Source organism: Nothobranchius furzeri, chromosome 14 (assembly GCF_043380555.1).
Source record: "Nothobranchius furzeri strain GRZ-AD chromosome 14, NfurGRZ-RIMD1, whole genome shotgun sequence".
Classification (NCBI taxonomy): Eukaryota; Metazoa; Chordata; class Actinopteri; order Cyprinodontiformes; family Nothobranchiidae; genus Nothobranchius; species Nothobranchius furzeri.
In genome coordinates, this window is record NC_091754.1 from 51,420,530 (window position 1) to 51,439,514 (window position 18,985).

General features: G+C 39.2%; 1 protein-coding gene across 2 annotated transcripts in view; it reads left to right on the forward strand.

The window, feature by feature from the left end:
- Positions 1–17,979, forward strand: part of LOC107381065 (rho GTPase-activating protein 6) — a 135,029-nt gene extending 117,050 nt beyond the window's left edge. For both annotated transcript variants that reach the window (XM_054743147.2, XM_015952554.3), the window contains exons 3-14: positions 4,009–4,080; positions 8,141–8,289; positions 8,386–8,514; positions 8,605–8,800; positions 8,893–8,948; positions 11,289–11,439; positions 11,527–11,675; positions 12,780–12,959; positions 16,315–16,406; positions 16,490–16,707; positions 16,797–16,868; positions 17,240–17,979. In XM_054743147.2, the coding sequence (XP_054599122.2) occupies positions 4,009–4,080; positions 8,141–8,289; positions 8,386–8,514; positions 8,605–8,800; positions 8,893–8,948; positions 11,289–11,439; positions 11,527–11,675; positions 12,780–12,959; positions 16,315–16,406; positions 16,490–16,707; positions 16,797–16,868; positions 17,240–17,754 (1,979 nt within the window). In that variant the 3' untranslated portion in view covers positions 17,755–17,979. The remainder of the gene's footprint in view (positions 1–4,008; positions 4,081–8,140; positions 8,290–8,385; positions 8,515–8,604; positions 8,801–8,892; positions 8,949–11,288; positions 11,440–11,526; positions 11,676–12,779; positions 12,960–16,314; positions 16,407–16,489; positions 16,708–16,796; positions 16,869–17,239) is intronic.
- Positions 17,980–18,985: the final 1,006 nt, after the last annotated feature.

Here is an 18,985-nt window from a genome sequence, read left to right on the forward strand (position 1 = left end):
TTTGCGCTGTCACAGTTCCATCCTGCCCACCAAGCCAATAGAGCACTGTTATTGGCATGACACAAATCTGCTCAGGTCAGTGGTAGACCTGCTGAGCCTACAATGGAGCGTCACTAGACAAATGTGCAGAGCAAAATGATTTTGCTACTGCTATGGTCTATCTAGATTTCTAGGCTAACATTTTGCTAATGAAAGTGATTTTATGGTTCTTAATAATCAGAATTCCTTGTAAATAACCCTGTAGTGCAACATTTACAGTGATAAACATTTAATCAGAATTACATAACATGATTGTAGCAGTTTTAAGTTGGTGGCAATTGGGGATGAGCGAGTACACCGCTATCTGTATCTGTACTTGGAGTGGGCGTGGCCTACCCCAGAAGTGGGTGTAGTTTAGCCAGAAGTGGGTGTGGTTTACATCAATACATTATTTTAAGTCTGAAATTGATATGGATTGATCAGAAGTTGATATGTGTATTGTTTATTTGAAAACTATTTACAGAGCAGCCTCAGAATTGAGATTAAATATTTTTGATCTCAATAGTAAAGGAACTATTACAGAACAAGTGTTTCAATAAAATCAGAACATTAATATTTAAGTGCATGGATTAATACATCTGAACTCATGCAGTAGGAACTAGGAAATATGAAATACTAGAACCAGACACAACTTTTACATTTTATTTTAATTTGATTATTTAAATTATAAATATTTGATTCAGTCTCAGCTGAGGTACCCTCTGTATCACTCATTGTATGAGAGAGAGAGAGAGAGAGACAGAGAGAGACAGAGAGAGAGAGAAACCCAAGCGGAGCAGAGGCAGTGACTGATGCAGCACGTCAGCTCTGTCTTGTCTAATGCACCACGTACGTTATGAAAAAAGTAACTTTAAATATTCATCTGAAAAAGAGGCGAGCTGGAGAAAACCTAGGGAATACTGAAGAAACGTGAGCAACAGTGAAACAAGCACAGAGAGATCCGTTACTGTCTGTGTGTGTGCGTGGATGGACCGGACGGACTGAGCTCCCGGCTGCAGAGCTTTGTGTGTAGGGAGGGGCAGGCGCTCTATGTGACTGGCCAATCACAGAGCGTGAAGACAGTCAGTTACCCAATGAGGATTTTCCTTCAGCACGATTACAGATATTTATGAGTTTTACTCGTTTCATGCTCGTATTCATCAAAAATGCTTTATCCTTACCGGATACTCGTCTGAAATGAGTATCCAGCTCATCCCTAGTGGCAATACGCATCGGTCTTGACCACTTTCCCACTAGCCACTAGCTTGTCAATCACATCAGGCATAAAAGCTTTGTCTCCAAATATGGGCTATTCAGGAGACCGTCTACTACAATGGGTGGGATAACAAATATAGATTTATCAAACAGGAACAATTAAAATAACTGGCGATTATTTAGAAATGCGCTCAAAAAGTAATCTAGTGGTCAAAATGAGTCGGTATTCAGCATCACAGGCTGTAATGGTTCACAAAATTTAAATAGCAGATTATCGGTTTTCCAACTGTGCACATTTTGTGTTACATCAATATTTTCCCCCACATACGTCAGCTTTACCCCTTGGATGACGTTCTGTTTTTGCAGTACTCACACACACATCGTGCACAGTGAAGAGTGTGTTTGTTCCACTACACTGTAGTGGAGTGGGTGCCATAGCAGCAGTGTAGTGCAGCCAATGGATTATCCCGCGCCTTAAATTCCAACTGAAGGTTAAATCTCTCCCCAACATGATTTAATACGTACTTGTCTGTGTTGCTTATGAATTCCAGAGCCACTGACGGCTGCCATGTGCTAGAGAGGGAAATATTTCAAACGTTCGAGTGCATCTGTGGGGGCTATTTAAGCTAATGCTCAAGTTATTTTTGTAAAAAATATTTATCTGAGCATTAGGTGGCAGGTTTTTTGTGGTTCTTCAAGAGCAAGACGCAGATTAAAGAGAGCCAGAATTAGGAGAGACAACAAGGGATGGGATAACGGTAGGAACAGTTCATTAGACAGTGTCTAACTGGTCTGCAGCTGAAAAAGGGAGTGTGGAGGTTTGGGGATTTCCATGTGGCTTTCTGCTCCATCTGTCAAAAATCCAAACCATTTCCTATCTTGGCCTCTCCCCTCCCTCTTTCTCCACTGGAACATCTGCTTTTCTTTCCCCTTGTATCTTGGACCCCATCCTCTCTGTTTCTCTTCTTACACACCCACCGCTTCTTTATGGCTCACACAAGTTTGGTGATCTGGGGTTCAGATTGAGGTTACCAAACCAGCAGATCAAGACAAAAGATAAAAACATGGATTTATGAGAAAAATCTATTGTTTAAAAATGTTATTTGTGGATAGAACATGATGAGAGCATCCAAAGTTGTGGAGGTATTTTTTTTTTCAAGCTTATTGCCTTGATTATGTCAATTGGCAGCACTTTGAATGCCAACTAAAAGCCTGCTTGGTGAAACTTCCAGTTGCCTTTTTCTTAAATAAAAGGTCTTAAACTCTGATTAAGTTTTTATTTTCTAATCTGGGTATTGGGGACTTGTCCGGGATCTCTGAGTTTGCAGCTAATTATGGACATGATTGGTTTTATGTTGAGAATAGTGTCTTGTAACCTGTATTAGACCTTAATTTTATCCAAGGCAATGCCTCTAAACCAGTCATGACCAACTCGTGGCCCAGGGGGCCATTTGCAGCCCCTGCCCCAGCTTTCCACCGGAGACGAAGGTGTCAAGTAAAGTCTGTGAAGTGTAGTACACTTCTGATAGCCACCATTACAGTTGATGGGTGTGTTTCCAGAAACAGCGTTCAAGAGGTCAAGGCGCACAGTATTCTTACAAAGCCTAGATAGTGCATCAAAAACAAACCCCCCAAAAATCCCTTCAGTTTCAGGCATGTCTATAACTTATCATAAAGTGAAGCAGGTGATGGTCTGCAACGCTCACAACTTGGGTCCATGTCTGTCTTTGGACAAATACAAACGGTGCACTTCTTTGAACTGGATAACACTGTGTCTGAAGTGGTGTGTCATGTACGTGTCCCAGAAACGTAGTTTTGCATCACGCTGATAAATTTACTCTTTGGGTCTATCTTTAGGCGCTATGCTTCCAGAACACTTCAAGCTCAGCAGTTCAGATTGGGCCAGACGGGAAGTCAAACACAGCAGCAGTGTCAAAATGTCCAGCAACTTTCAAAATAAAAGATGTGCAGACTTCCTAATATTTAACTAGTTGTAAAAAATATTTCACCTATAAAACCTTACAGGGAAGATGTCTCTATTACGTTACACACTGCTTATGCGTCCGGTGGAAAGAAGTATTGTTTAGCCCCCAAATAGCATTTCTAGAATGTTGGAATTTTGTCTTTACGGCAGACGGTTGATGTAGATCAACGCTTTTGAAACATTTTATGTAAATCTTAGTGATATCAGGTCTCTTTTTGAGCAGTACAAATAAGAAAATTCACTATAAAATATTTTTGGATTTCTTAAACTTGACTGTTTTGGCCCTGGTCTTTAAAAGTTCGGACAGCCAGTTTCTAAGCCGTGAGTGTGCCATGGTTTTCAGGGTTCCCTGCCTGTAATCAACAGATCAAGAGTCAGTTATCACAACAAGAGCTGACAAAGATGCTTCCTCTCTTGCAAACTCAAGAATACTTACGTAATGTGTTTACCTAATGACACATTTCTGCTGCTGTTTTTGTACAATCTTTAATGTTTTTCTTTTGTTTTTGTCAGTTTTTAATCAGACAAGATGAAGTTTGGATCTAAAAAAAAAAGCAATCGAATAAACCAAATGAAAACAGCCGGAGCTGGATTTGTTTACCATGTAAGGTCATTAGAAAATGAAATGTTTAAAAGTAATTTCAGTGGTGGCTGCTACCATGTCTGACCTCACGGTGAAGGGGTTCATTTATGCCTACATTCCTTACTTATTAAATGTAAGAAGTCAGATAAGAAGCAACAGATATGGAAACGATTAGTTTCACATGTTTTTTTTTCTCTTCTGGGCACAGATGGACAGAAGAGGAAAAAGTCTCTGAGAAGGAAGCTGGACTCCCTAGCAAAAGAAAAGAGTAAGGACAAAGGTAAGGTAGTTTTTTTCCATTTTTTACAGTCTCAGCTCCATCCTGTTGTGCTGCCAGTGAGACAAAAGCTCAGTTTGCTGGTCCCCGCCCCTTTAGGCAGGTGAACGGTGAGGTTGTAAAAACAGTATCTGTTTACCGGCATTAGGAGTTTAAATTTAGCTTAAGTGGAGAGGCTTCTCCTGAAGAGACTGTCCTAGAGCAGCAACCAGCCTGCTCCTCTAAGAAAATATGTATTTATGAGTTAGTTTTATAAACATGCATCCAATAAAAATAAATTCTCAAGTGAATTTATTCTCCATATGGCAAGCCAAAAAGCATACCTCATGCATTCACGTCGTGTTTTGCAAATTAAATGATAATCTAATTTTAATAAACCAAGCAAATTTAGTGAATAACCTAGTATTTGTGGTAGTGTACAATGCTATTGCATATTTACATTTGAAATCAAAATATTTGTTTGTATTCATATTTATTAAATCCATCAGTGATCGCTGCACAGCGCAAGCCTTCACCACGCTTCGCAGCTGATGTGAACGAGGCCATAAGTTAACAAGGCCACCGAATACAAGCGCTCTTCATTCCACGATGCTTCGCGGCGCATCGTCGTGCTTCCACGTCTGATGTGAACGAGGGGTGACTTTGAAAGGTGCTAAACAAGAGCGGGTCATTTACCATTCCACCTCTACGTGGAATTTAGTCTTTTGTCATACTCCCCGAGTTAGATAAGTGGGGAAAAAGCATTTCGTAACCCTAGCCCGGTCCTTCTCCTGATCCGGCAGTTCTCCGTTAGCTTTAGCTTAGCACAAACACTTTAAGTGAATGGTAACAGCTAGCCTTTCATGAGAAAAAGTTATGGAAATTACTCAACGATCCAAAATTTTCTCAGTGACCTCAATAATGGTTTGATTCAGACATGGAACTGCATTACAACAAAGCACCGCTGCAAGCAGATGACGCAGCAGCCTCAGAAGAACCCTACCTCTGTAAACACAAATGCATAGCCACTAGGCCACCTGGTACAGCTCTTTGAAGGAACACTGTAGTAAGTTGCCCTAACAGTGGCAGAGTACATGACAGATGATGTAGGTGTCTTTTGGGACTTCTGTGTCATGTCCTTGCTCCTTGCGATGGCAGTTTACAGCACTGCTTTGTCATAATGTAGTCCCAAGTCTAAATCGGCTCCTGTAATTCCTTCATGTTTATTAATATTTTCATTTGCACTCAGTACAATTATTGATGTCGCCACAAAACGTTATGACCATTATTATGTAACTTTGATGACTCTTTCACACTAAATGCTAGCTGGTACCATTCACTTACATTGTTTATGCTAAGCTAAACCAAACAGAATACTGTCAGACTAGGAGAATGACTGGGCTTGCCCTTTAATGTTTCAAATTACCCACCAGGTGAGCATTATAAAAATGCATTTAAGACATTCTACAATGCAATTCTGCATAGTCTTTTAGCAAACCCTTGTTACGTTGAACTTAAATCCATCTGATTTTGTTTAAACCCTTAAAGATGTACTTTGCTCATATCTTGGAGCATAGCTTCTGAAGTAAAGACTTTTGACATCCATGTCCACGTTATATTTGAAGCTTCTTTTATCCAGCTGTGGAAATACAAAGTCAGGTTACATATGAGTGCGTGATTATGATTTCATATAGGTGGACTTTTCCCTCCTTTGTAACCAAAAAGGCTCAGATTTACCTGGTTTTAATTTCCTCTTGGAGCCCCCAAATACCAGTCACGTGTTTAGCTTTGAAGTGGACTCAGTCTAATTTCTGCAAGACTGAAAGAGAGAGGACAAAAAGAAAAATGTTTCTCTTGATTGTCTTGAAAACATGGCCCTGGATAATCTAGGTTCTTGCAATAACATGCATGTAGAAGTCCTGATTAATTTGGTTTGGCTCTGGACTCAACTGTGAATTGCTTGGTGTTACACTGCAAAGCCATGTACATCATTACAATCACATTGAGTTTAAACGTATTTGTGTGTGCGGATGGTTACGTAAGCCCTGTTAATGCTCCAAGGGTGCAAAGCAAATTCGTTGTGTCAGTGTTAGCGGTCATGTTGTTCATAAACCAAAGCCCTCCACTTGTGGTTGTGGAATGCATTTTGCTTTCCCTCCTTCTCGTCCTTTCTTTATTTCTCTCACACACACACACACACACACACACGCACACGCACACGCACACACACACACACACACACACACACACACACACACACACACACACACACACACACAGCACAGCTGGATAGGATTTCTCTCCCCCTTAACTGTTAGACCAGACTCTGAGATTGTCCACCATGGCATAATAGCCCAGTGTGACATCAGCTTCAGCCAATGTGCATAAATCTGTAGTCTAACTCAGATTTTATGTAGAATAAAGTCATTTCCTACCACATTTCTACAATATTTAGCATTATTGGCCTATAAATGTTTCTCTCTTTTTGTCTCATATTTTGCATCAAAACATCCAATACATGTGGGTTTCTCAATGGCTGATTCAGATATTTTAAAAACAGGAGAGCCAATTTATTTTTGTTTGCTTTTTCCGTCTCTTAATTATAACCTACATTTTCCAAAAATAATAATGATAAAAAAAATCTATCTGTCTTAGTCATTTTGGAAAGAATGTTACATTGAAACAGATTTCCTTCTTAGCCGGTTGGGGACTTGTCAGATATTTTTCCTTTAAAAAAAACTAAAGAGGGACGTAGTTACTGTTTACAATCAGTCAGCCTGTGAGGTTCGCGTTTGTAATTCGACACGGCCTAGGCAAAAATCTCCAGAAATGTTTTAAAAAAAAAGCAAAGTCAGTAAACAGGAGCGACCCAGAAGTTATTTCTTGTTCCCCTTTTTGTTTTTACTCTAATATCGGGAGAAGCAGGCTAGAGGCTTGCATTGAGCTAGCAATGCTAACGCTAAATTAGAAGCAAATAGTCAGCTCTGAAAATAAGCTCAAGCTACCTTTTCAATTACCAACAACTCAATATTACAGTGAAATGTATGTGTGAAGTAAATAATGAGTAAATGAGTCGTTCAGGTCCCGATATTACCGTAATAAGTGTAGTAAATGCTCCCTACCATAAAAACCCAAGAGTGCTAGCACTAGCTATGACAATGTATTTATCTACATATCAACTTACTATGTATGACTCATTTTTGTTTGTCATCTAGAAGCTTCTGGTGCTTATCTGTAACTGGCAACAGCCATGAAACTCATGGAATGGCAGTGAGAAAGTCACTTTTTGCGTTAAAAAAAGGAATGCAGTACCCACATTTTACCACAGGATACCATTCTTGCTTAGTTCGTAAAATTTTCACCTTTAATTGAGCAAATGAAAAAAGGTTATTTTTTGGGGGGTTTGCATTTTAAAACAAAATTTCCCTGGTTAATATGATATTTTTCTTCAAAATAATATTTTTATCAACTTTTCTTGGGGCGTAAAAGTTTGCTCTTTAGAAAACTCCCAGGATCTGCTGTTTGAAACAAACCACAGATGTGCTAGCCTGTTACTCAGATTAATGTGCTCAGGCTTGGCTGCCCCGACTACTTTTTGAAAAAAGTGTGTCTAATGTATTGGTAACGCCATCTATCGATCTATGTTTTTCCATCAAATAACCAAGTAAAAACCAGGATAAAAATTGCTTTTAGGTCTCTTACTGCTTCTAAAAATAGACCAGGTTGGAGAACACAACATTTCTTGTGGATGGGAACCATAAAAGTTGTGTTATTTTGGTCAAAAGCACTAAAAGACGAAGGCTGCCAAAGTTATGTTGGTGTTCTTTCTGAGATGTATTACTCTGGAAAACAGATGTAGAGCTTTAATCATGCTGTAGGAGTTTTTACTGGCATGGTAAACAGGCTTTCTGATGCTTTTATTGCATTTGTGTCTGAGCCAAGCTACAACAGATGTATTAAAGAGATACGTTTGATGTCTTAACAGCTATTTTGGTAACTTTATACTTTGGTTTGGTGTTTCTGTCATCTGGAACTGAATAAACACTCTTCCTTCTCCCTTTTTTTCTTGCTCTCTCCCCCTCAGAAAGCATACCCCAGGCTTTTAGCATACCCCTCTCCCAGGTCATTGCTAATGACAGAACACACAGGCAGCGACAGGATGGCTATCGTCAGGACCATTCACAGAGAGAGGAGCACAAGGACTCCTCTGACCTCGTCTCGTCTATTTTACAAGTCCGTCAATACATGTTTGTTTTCTTCAGTTCTCAGGATGAACTTTTTGCATATTTGAAAAGGAAAAAAGGTCAAATAAAATCACATGTATTGCAGTTTGCTACCAAGCGCCCATCCAACAAAGAGTTGTCCAGCAGTAACTCCTCTCTGAGTTCCACGTCGGAGACAACCAACGAGTCGACATCACCGAACACCCCCGAATCTGCACCGCGAGCTTGCAGGAGGGTGAATAAACATTTGTAACATTAGAGGTTAAATGAAATGAAAAATTGGGTGGTTCTTTCATGTTAAAGCCAATGCCTGTTTACCCACCAGGGTGGCATGTCCGTGGACTCCATCACAGACCTGGATGACAACCAGTCGCGCCTCCTGGAGGCATTGCAGCTCTCCTTGCCGGCTGAGACGCCCAGCAAAAAGGAAAAACACAGGGATAAAAGGCTGAGCCTCAACCCTATCTACCGGCAGGTTCCCCGCGTGGTCGACAGCTGCTGTCAGCACCTCGAGAAATACGGTTTGTTTTCTTTGTTTCCACTACAATACAATACAGTGTGCATTTTCCAAATGTACCATTGAAATAACCAGTTCCTTCTTTTTTCCATTCAGGTTTGCAGACTGTGGGAATTTTTAGAGTAGGAAGCTCCAAGAAGAGAGTCAGACAAGTGGGTATTCCATAGTTATTAATGTCTTTTGAAAGAAACAAAACTCTAAAAAATTGCTAATCTTGGTTATTTTTACTCAAATTAAACCCCTCAATGTATCATCTTTAAACATATTCATACATTTGGGGAAGGTATTTTATATACGGGGTAAAAAAAACTGCAGTTTTGGTGGAGTTTCCATTAGAGCAAAGCAGCTTGTTTGAACCGTTCACACCTTTTAGTACCAGCAAACAAAACCTCATCTCTAAAAATAGGGAAAACCAACACCGAAACGTCATTTTCTGCTTTGTTCACCCTACATTTAGGAGCACAAAGCCACACAAACACTATAGATATCCAAAGGAAAAGCTCCTTTAGTTATTCAAAGGAAAACTGTTTGAATGTTGTAGTGTTTACTCCCACAGCTGTCATTAACTGATCCATTTCACTTCGTTGAAGTTCAATGGGGCGATCAGTGTGGGCGGAGGGTTTAGACACAATCCTTTCTGCTGTAAACATTTACAACACTTGTAATTAAATAGAAGACACTGAATTTTTACTGGGAGGAGGTTATGCCACTAACATTAATTAACATTAGAGTTGGCCAAAGCAGATTTCTGTCTTTAAAGTCACTCCAATGTAGAAGAAAAATAAATTATATATATATATATATATATATATATATATATATATATATATATATATATAACTGTATATGATTTTTAAAATACTTTTCAATTGCTGTCATTTTTAGATTAAATGGTTATTTGGTCAAATATTAAAAATTTTCTTACTGGAAGTGTCCCATGTTGCTCTAGAAGTGCTGCGGCTAAGTTTGTGCATGCACATAACCATATATTTCTAAGTAAACATGCATTATTGTGGCCTTGTGCCTACGCGCCTCTTTAAAGAAGTCTTTCCAGTAGTCGCCCCTCTAATATTGCACATAATTAACATGAGCCTAAGCTCTGGCATAGTCCCTGATGATTTTAAAAAGGCCGGTATTCAACCTTTGCTCAAAAAGCCTGGACTGGATGCTTCGCTGTCTGCAAACTACAGGCCCATTTCTAAACTTCCATTCTTAAGTAAGGTACTAGAGAAATGTGTTTACCACCAGCTCTTGGTTTTTATGGATGAGAATGCCATTTTTGAGTCTTTCCAGTCTGACTTCAGAGCTCTACACAGCACTGAGACTGCACTGGTTAGAGTGCTCAATGATATTTATCTAGCTACTGATAGCGGTAATTCTGTGTTGTTACTTCTGCTGGACTTCACGGCTGCCTTTGACACGACAGATCATGAAGTGCTGCTTCACCGTCTCCATTATTATGTCAGGATTTCAGGGGAAGCCCTGGAGTGGTTTAGATCATAGCTGACAAATAGAAAGATGTGTGTAAGGATGGGAAGTTATTCCTCAGAGTACTTTAATTGACCCTGGGGGGTACCACAGGGCTCGATATTGGGGCCTTTGTTTTTTCTACTTACATTCTGCCCTTAGTTGATATCTGTCGTAAGCTTGGAGTTTACTTTCACCTTTATGCTGATGATTGTCAGCTGTACCTGCCTCTGAACACGTCAGGAGGTCTCTCTATTTCTAATCTTACGAATTGCTTGACGGAGTTTAAGGCCTGGATGAGTGGAAATTTTCTGAGCTTAAATGATCAGAAAACAGAGGCTATATTGTTTGCCCCAAGCATACATTCTGATTCTTCTTTAATTGACTGTGGGTCATTTAATGGTCAGCTGAGTGCTTCAGTGACTAATCTTGGTGTTAAACTAGATAGCGCCTTTTGTTTTGACACCCACATTAATGGAAAGATCTCCTCCTCCTTTTTCCACCTTCGTCGGCTGTCAAAGATCAAACCTTTCCTGTCACGACATGATCTTGAGATGGTAGTTGATTTATAAATAAAGTTGAGTTGAGTTGAGAGTTGAGTTCAAGCTCTTCAAATAATGTCAGTTTGGAAATCAAAAAGAACATAAAATAAAAAGGTTACATTTCTACTACTTTTCCGGGCTCTAAACCTGAATTATAATCAGTTTTATGTTTCTTTTAAACTAGAGCATTACTTTTAGCTGTTTAGAAACCACCTCAGTTTATTCTTCAACTTAAAGCTTGATAACATGGTGATTTAGAAATCCCTTATTGGGCCTTGGTTAAAGTAGTTTAGTAATAAATCAGAATGTTTCCATGTGTAGGAGGAAGTTAGCTATAATAAAACATCCATCATGGAAGACTGGAAGTCATTCAAAGGGTTAGATGATCAGTATTAAAATCCCTAGTAGTGAAGAATCTGTCTGGCCACTTGTCGAGACCAGGATGCAAAAAATGATCTCTTGTGTTGTTCTTGCCTGGTTCAGCTGCGTGAGGAATTTGATCGCGGTGTGGACGTCCAGCTAGATGAGGAGCACAGCGTTCACGACGTGGCGGCTCTGCTAAAGGAGTTCCTCAGGGACATGCCCGACCCTCTTCTGACCAAGGAGCTCTACTCGGCCTTCATTAACACCACATGTGAGCGTCTCTCTGCTCCTCATTTTAAGCCTTTCCTTTTTGTTGATATTTGTCATATATATATGCCATTTTCTGTTTATGCTGTAGTGTTGGATTCAGACGAACAGCAGAGTGTGAGCCAGCTTCTGCTCTATCTGCTCCCAGCATGCAACAGCGACACTCTTCACCGGCTGCTTGAGTTCTTGTGCACGGTGGCTAACCATGCCAATGACCAGCTGGCCAATGATGGTCAAGAGGTAGGAAACAAGTAAATGACAAAAAGAAAAGAAAATATCTAAAAAGCTTCTTGCGTAGTTTTCAAAGCCAGAACAAGTAAATCCTTGGCACAAACACTGATTTAAGTTTGATCAAGTTGTCTCAGTTGTGTGAATGGCTGTAGTTACGTCAAAGTTGCTCGAGACAACTCAATCAACTCTTGTAAAGTTTATAAAACAAAACTCACTTTTTCACGATACACATTATAAATGATGAAACTCTAAATAACTGTTCAGATCTCTTGAAATGAGTTACTGTGTAAAGGTTCTGAACAATTAGTATCTAACCCGTTTTACATAGCTCTATAAACAACCTCAATTTAGCAACTTGACAACAAATATTTGGGGTCTTGTCCAGGATCCAAACTTTAAATAGCTCACTATTTGCAAATATTGCATGGATTTCACTGTACAAGATTATGTAGTGATTTATTACAGATTTAGATATTCTATTCTAGGAATTTTCTAGGTATAATTACACAAGTATGCAAGAAAAAAAATTTCAATTTTAACATTATAAAAAGTACATTGACATTTAGCTCATCAGTGTATGTGCTTATGTGTTGTTCAACTGTGTACAACATATGGGAATATACTTTATCTGGATGTGTTTCATGAGGATAAACTGAAACCCCTTTGTGTGTGATTGTTATTCTCGTCTTGGATATATAGCATCTGAAGCAAATGGGACGTTAAAGAAGTGATGTTCATATTGAAGTTATCAAACAGTTTTTAGTTGATAAGATTCAGGGGAAAGAGCACTCATCAGCCATGACCTGAGTTTTATGTCATCTGTGACAGAAAGGAAGATAATCACTAATTAGCCTAATAATAGAGACAGAAATTACGAACGCTACGTGTAATCTACAGTCTCATTCTACTTGAAAGACATTGTATCAGTTCAGTTCTTTGACCATTTAGCTAATTTGACTGGAAAAGCTTGATCTACTTACCACTAGACGGTGGTCCTATACCGTGTAAGACCTCTTTTTGCAGTGGTTTGGGTTCATTTTAAAATGTAAAAAGTTGGAACAGGTTGAGCGCCCCAAAAATGCGCATTTAACAAGCTGTCCTTTTTGAATCCAGATACCAGGGAACAAGATGACTTCTTTAAACCTTGCCACCATCTTTGGCCCAAATCTCCTTCACAAGCAGAAGAATTCAGACAAGGAGTTCAGTGTCCAGAGTTCAGCCCGAGCCGAGGAGAGCACTGCTGTCATCGCCGTACTGCAGAGGATGATTGCTAGCTACCAAATGCTATTCATGGTCAGTCACTGTGCCCAATCTATACACAACTTCAGATTTCCTAATGCAAAGGGGGCTCTATAAAAAGATGTGTATAAATGAATATAACTTTTCATTTCTTTGCACAATCAATGTAGGACTTTTTCCAGTCAAAATATAAACTTTTGTCTAAAATGAAAAACCTTGGCGCTTTTAGTCCTTTGCAATACAAGTTGCAAAATGTGAACTCAAGTTCTGTGAATTATCTTTTGAAGCTATTTTAACCCTTTTTTATGTGTAGTTTAGGTATGAAACAATATTATTATTGGGAAACTAGTTAAGAGTTTTTGGATCGAAGTAAACAAAATCAACATTTGTAAAATAAACAAATGGATGAAAAGATTTTAAAGTGCATTTGGAACAAATGCAACAAAGGATAGGGTGGCTGAAGTTCAGCAGTCAATTCAAATTCAATTCAAATTCAAATTCAAAAATACTTTATTAATCCCAGAGGGAAATTGATTGCTGTTGTAGCTCAGAATAATATAATAATCAAATCATCAAAGAGTTGTTGTATATTACAACCAAATTATTACCAAATTATGTATACCCCACTGCCGCGGGCCGGCTCCGGACCAGAAACAAGCTCCCCTGCCCCGCCATCACCTGCTGGAGACCGTTGCACACTGCTGAGGGGCCAGCTCCGGTCCAGGTTTCAGCTCCTCCGCCCCGCTGGGAGGGTTTGAAACACTGCCATCACCTGCTGGAGACCGTGGTGCACTGCTGTACCCTGATTGTTTCTTCTGTTATTGTTACCGGTACTTGTCTTGCAATGTGAAACGTTTGGTCTCAGATTTTGTAAGAAAACTAATCAAATTTCCCCCCAAAATGCAACTTATAGTCCAGTGCGACTTACATATGCTTTTTTCTTCTTCATTATATGAGAAGTTTATGAGAAGTTTAATGAGAAATTAAAATCAATAGTACAATATAATATAACAAAGAAACATTTGCAGGTTTACAAGCAAACACACTTTACATTTTACATTTTACGGCTGATGCGACTTATACTCCGAAAAATACAGTACATGTGTGAACCTTTAGCATTTTTTAGCTCCAGACAACAAAAAAACACGACTGGTAAAAATGTGGTTTGTTATTAAAGTTAACAGAAAACCGGTTATAGAGATCGTATTCTACTTTTTATCTCTGGATCAGTGTTTTATCTCTGGATCAGTGTTTTATCTCTGGATCAGTGTTAATTTTGACAATAAATTTGAATTTTGTTTTAGTCTTCCATTTCAGTAATCCAATTCTTATTAATTTTAGTCTTGTTTTAGTCGACTAAAACAAATGTATCTTTCTTCTAGTAAAATATTTGTAAACGTCAGTAAAATAAATGTAATTTTTTAAGTTAAGAAAATATTAACTACACCTATTCTAAAAAATATGAAAAATTCACATTTCACACTTTGAATCAGCAAAACTATAGTTATACTTGTTTTAATAACAATAGTTAATGGAAAATACCTAAACGAACACTGACAGTTTGAAATTGTGTCTCTGAGTATTAATATAGTAAACAAATCTATATAATGTGCAGTGATATTTGCAAACATGACAGGAAATGACATCATACCATCAAAACAATAAAACGTGCTATTCAAATAACCTAAAGGCAACAATTGCTTTTAGGTGTGTTTACTAGAGTTTATCCTGAACTTTCTTCTAAACTGCATGAGTTTTTTCCTCACAAAAACACAGCTAGAACACCGAGCGCTGATGACATCGGTTGCAGCAGTGCCGCAAGAACAATTAACCCTCCCACTGTCCTAATGGGGGTGACCCCGCGAGGAAAGTTGACCATTGAGCAGGGTTGATGGTTCTTGAGGTACACGTGGCGGCCGGGGTGAGGTGGTGCTCACTCCTCACCCCTGCCATATGGACCCAAGGGATAAACCATCAATCCTGTTCAGTGGTCAACTTTCCTTGCGGGGTCACCCCCATGAGGACAGTGGGAGGGTTAACAACCTATGCGCTGCTCCGTTCGTTCGTTTCGGCTCAGCTCGCTCCAGCAATCCCCTTCTTGCCCACGGCACTCGGCTGCTACCACCATACCACTTTTAAAACGAGGGGAAACAACGAATGCGTACTCACCTACCAAGTTGTTATCAGATCGTCACATATAATGCATTTCCTCCCCACCGTGGACATTTTCTCCTTTTCAACATAAACCGTTACTTACACATATGGCAAGCAGTAGCTTGTTCCAACAGAGGCCAAATCAGGACACTGGTTGGTTCTTTTCTCATGTAGTCCCGCCTTTTCCATTTGCTGATAGATTTTTTGTTATTTTTTTACGTTGTCCGATCTTTTCCATTTTCTGGTTGGATTTTTGTTTGTCAGTTCTTGTTGTCTCTTATTCGTCACCGAAAATGTTGATCAATATTCGTCATAATTTAGCCTTTATTGGCGTGTATGTTTTAGTTTCGCTTTAGTCAGCAAAAATTCATTCATCACAAAGAAAGAAACGAAAATATTTAGTCAATTAGGTAACACTGCTCTAGAACTGTGTAGTGAGAATTATTTGATGTTATTTGCCTCCATTATGAAATAGTATTTTTAGGAAAGGAACACTTTCCAGTTGTGTGTGTTGGTATAAATCACGGATAGTTTCACTTTGTGTAAATTGGACCCTGTTTTAGTTCTGCCATTCATTTAACTTACACCTGCATAAAGTATTTTTCCAACACATCTTATAAATTATTAGCTATAATTTCTAACTTGATTTGCACTTGTTTCATCAATACTGATTTCATAAAAAGCACATGGATTTACATGTGATATTGCAATGTTCTTTAAAAAATTACTCTAAATGACTTGAAATCTGAAGTGTCAAGACTTGGGACTTGACTTGAAATTGGGAATAACAACTTGAGACTTAAAGGTGCAGTATGTAAAAATATAGTGGGAATTTTACAGTGAGAAAATCCCAAAAGAGTCTGTTTCAGTCATTTTGGAATGATGAAGGTTATACCGAAACATATTTCATTTCCAGCTGGTTGCGGGGATTGTCAGTTGTTCTCCTTTCAAAACAAAAGAAGGAGGGATGTAACTACTGTCAGTGAGTGTGGGGGTCGTGTTCCCTGCGAGCTAATACTGCAGCACCGACAACTGTAATTTTACAACGATGGCAAAACGCTCCAGAGTTGTTTAAAGTGGTTGCAGTAACCAAATTCTACCACAGGATGTCACTTTTTCTTTGTTTCTATATAATGCAATTGAGACTTGCAGAACAATGACTTGGTTCCACTTCTGTGTAGGGCAAAACCTCGGTTTGAAATGTAAAAAGTGTCATCGCAGCAAAAAATTGCAAAGCCTACTTGTGTTGTTTTAGGTGCCCCCTGACTTGCAAAATGAAGTTCTGATGAGTCTGTTGGAGACTGATCCAGACGTGGTTGATTACCTCCTCAGGAGAAAAGCGTCACAGTGAGTACTTGTATATTATACTACAGTTTTGGTACTTTTCTCCTTTGAGTTTTTCATCTTGCTGTTCACAAATCAAATTGCAGGACTCCTGACATTTTGCAGTCCGAGGAACCCTTCAACCTAAACAAGCGACATTCATCCAGTGACTCCAACAAGGCGTCCAGTGGCGAGGTGTCTCCTTATGACAATAACTCTCCAGTTCTGAGCGAACGCAGAGGGGAACTGGGGAGCCCCGCCAACGATCAACAGCAGTATTCTGTTGTAGGGCAGGAAGCCGGACTTGACTCTTGGGGTTCCAAAGGTCAATAGTACCATAATTATGATTCACACAGAGAAACACATCTGATTCATTGCCCTCTTAGGTAACCATAGATTTTTTATTTCTTTTAGATGACCATGCTAATATTTGGGGCACATGGCACAGTACTCTCAAACCAGCACTCAAGAACCAGCCGTGTACAGGTAACCATGTTCGAATCAGCAGACATTCAAGTTGTGTTTTGCATGTCTATAAAAAACAAGTCCTCAAATCCCGGGTCAGGGCACCAATTACAGGTTTGAAATAAGGTAAATGAAATATAAAGTGGAGTAAAAGCATATTTTTGCCCCAGTTGTTACAAAAACACACACAAATGAATTGTTGTTTTAAAACATTATTAAAGTTTTCTTCATTCTACTAATCAGCCTGTGTTAAAGGGTAATGGTTACATAACCACCTTGAGGAAACACTGAAATAGATTTGTGAATGTTTTAATGAAGCCAAGGGTTTTATTTGTACATGGGTGTTATTATTCATTAGGACTAATTAGTTCCACTCATGTGTTTGTTTTTAGGTTTCCATAGCAACGTGTCAGAGGAAAGCTCACCCAGCTCACAGGAGGGTCTTGATGGACTCCATGGTGATGTCAAGCCTCCTGCATTGGCACAATGGACTCATCCAATACCTGGCAACCCAGAGTGTAGACTGCACCCACCAGTCACCAGAGTGCGTAGCGGTCCGAGTTCAGAAACAGGGCGACCACGCCTGAAGCTGAGCATCAACGCCTCTGCGTCACCCCACCTGAACAGCACCTCACAAGGTCCGCTGCGAGCGACTGGACAAGGGGTCAATGACGGCCGCTCTCCTCCCCCGTACAATGCCCACCACCTCCTGGCCAACTCGCTGAGTTCCCCTCAGCTCACGTTGCCTCAGCAGCCCCATCCGCAGCACGCCAGACTGAGTGACTCACCCTCAACAAGACTGATGCCACAGAGTCCAGAGTGGAGGGACTGGCAGAGGGACCGGTACCACATCTGGCAGCTACTATCTTCAGACAATGCCGACACGCTCCCGGAAACTCTTGTGTGATCTGACTCGGAAATTCAGCTGAACGCAATCGCTCCTCGCTCTCATTGCTTGGCTTGCCTTTACTCGTGTTTCCTTCTCTACACTTTTTGCTCTTTCGCATCCTATCACCACGGTGTTGTTTACATGTGCAGCTGCTGCGTCATACGGACATCTACGAGCCACAAGTATTTCTTTTTTTTTAATTAACTTTAAAGATGCAGCTTCAGTCCCTTTTATTTGCCTTCGTGTTTTGTCCATCTTCTCTTTGTGTTACGGAGCATTGTTTAAAAAATGCCCACCAAAAATACCTCATTCTTTCTACTTCGATTAAATGTTACATATAATACTTTGCGTCATTTTTATTTTCTGCGTTTCACTTTTCAGACTCTGCGATGTTCGCTTCAGTAAATGCTGCTAAACATTATCTGTGCATTTTGGTAAATAAGATCAAATGGTGAAATTACATTGGACTGTACATTATGTGTATACTCAATATGTCGACGGACATTCATAAAAAGTTAAGCATCTGTTAAAATGTTAAATATGTTTAAAAATCTATAAGTCGGACATTTAATCGTGTTGTTTCAATCTTTAAATTTGAATGTAAACCGCTTCACTTATGGCTTCATGTTCTATGTAAAAAAAGCGCTTATTTGTACGTTTGTTCAAGTTTCTTTGTTCTCTTTTCGCCTTTTCGACTGCAGGAAGTTTGTGCCAAAGCCAACTTTTGTCACAACAGGAAGTTTGCCACAGAATTAGATTTATATTAGGACTCTGTTTGTTAAAACGGTTAAAAGCTTGTTGCTTCAAGTTTGTATAAAAATCAAGAAATGTGGCAAAATCGTAAATTCAATTTGGAATATCCAGCCTCACTGAAGCTAAACTAAAATGTGCATGATAAATTTTGACATGGGGATGACCAAATGTGAGGGGGAAAAAAAAATATATATATATATATAAATTGTGTTTTGTTATATTTTTTCGTACAATCTGTTTTCTTTTTTCAGCCAAAATTATGTTGAAAACCTACCAATGTTTGGAACCACTATTAAACTTCTTTTAAAGGCACTTTAATTTATTGTCCAACTACAACAATATAATAAAATAAATCCTCATCATTCACCATATTTCCTTCAAATTAACATTTGCTAAAATGTTTTTAGTTGTCTTGTTATAGAAGTTGGTGTTTGGGCCCCTCATCAAAACTAAAATAGTTTATTTCCATACTTTTGGTGCCATCTGCTGTCAGAAA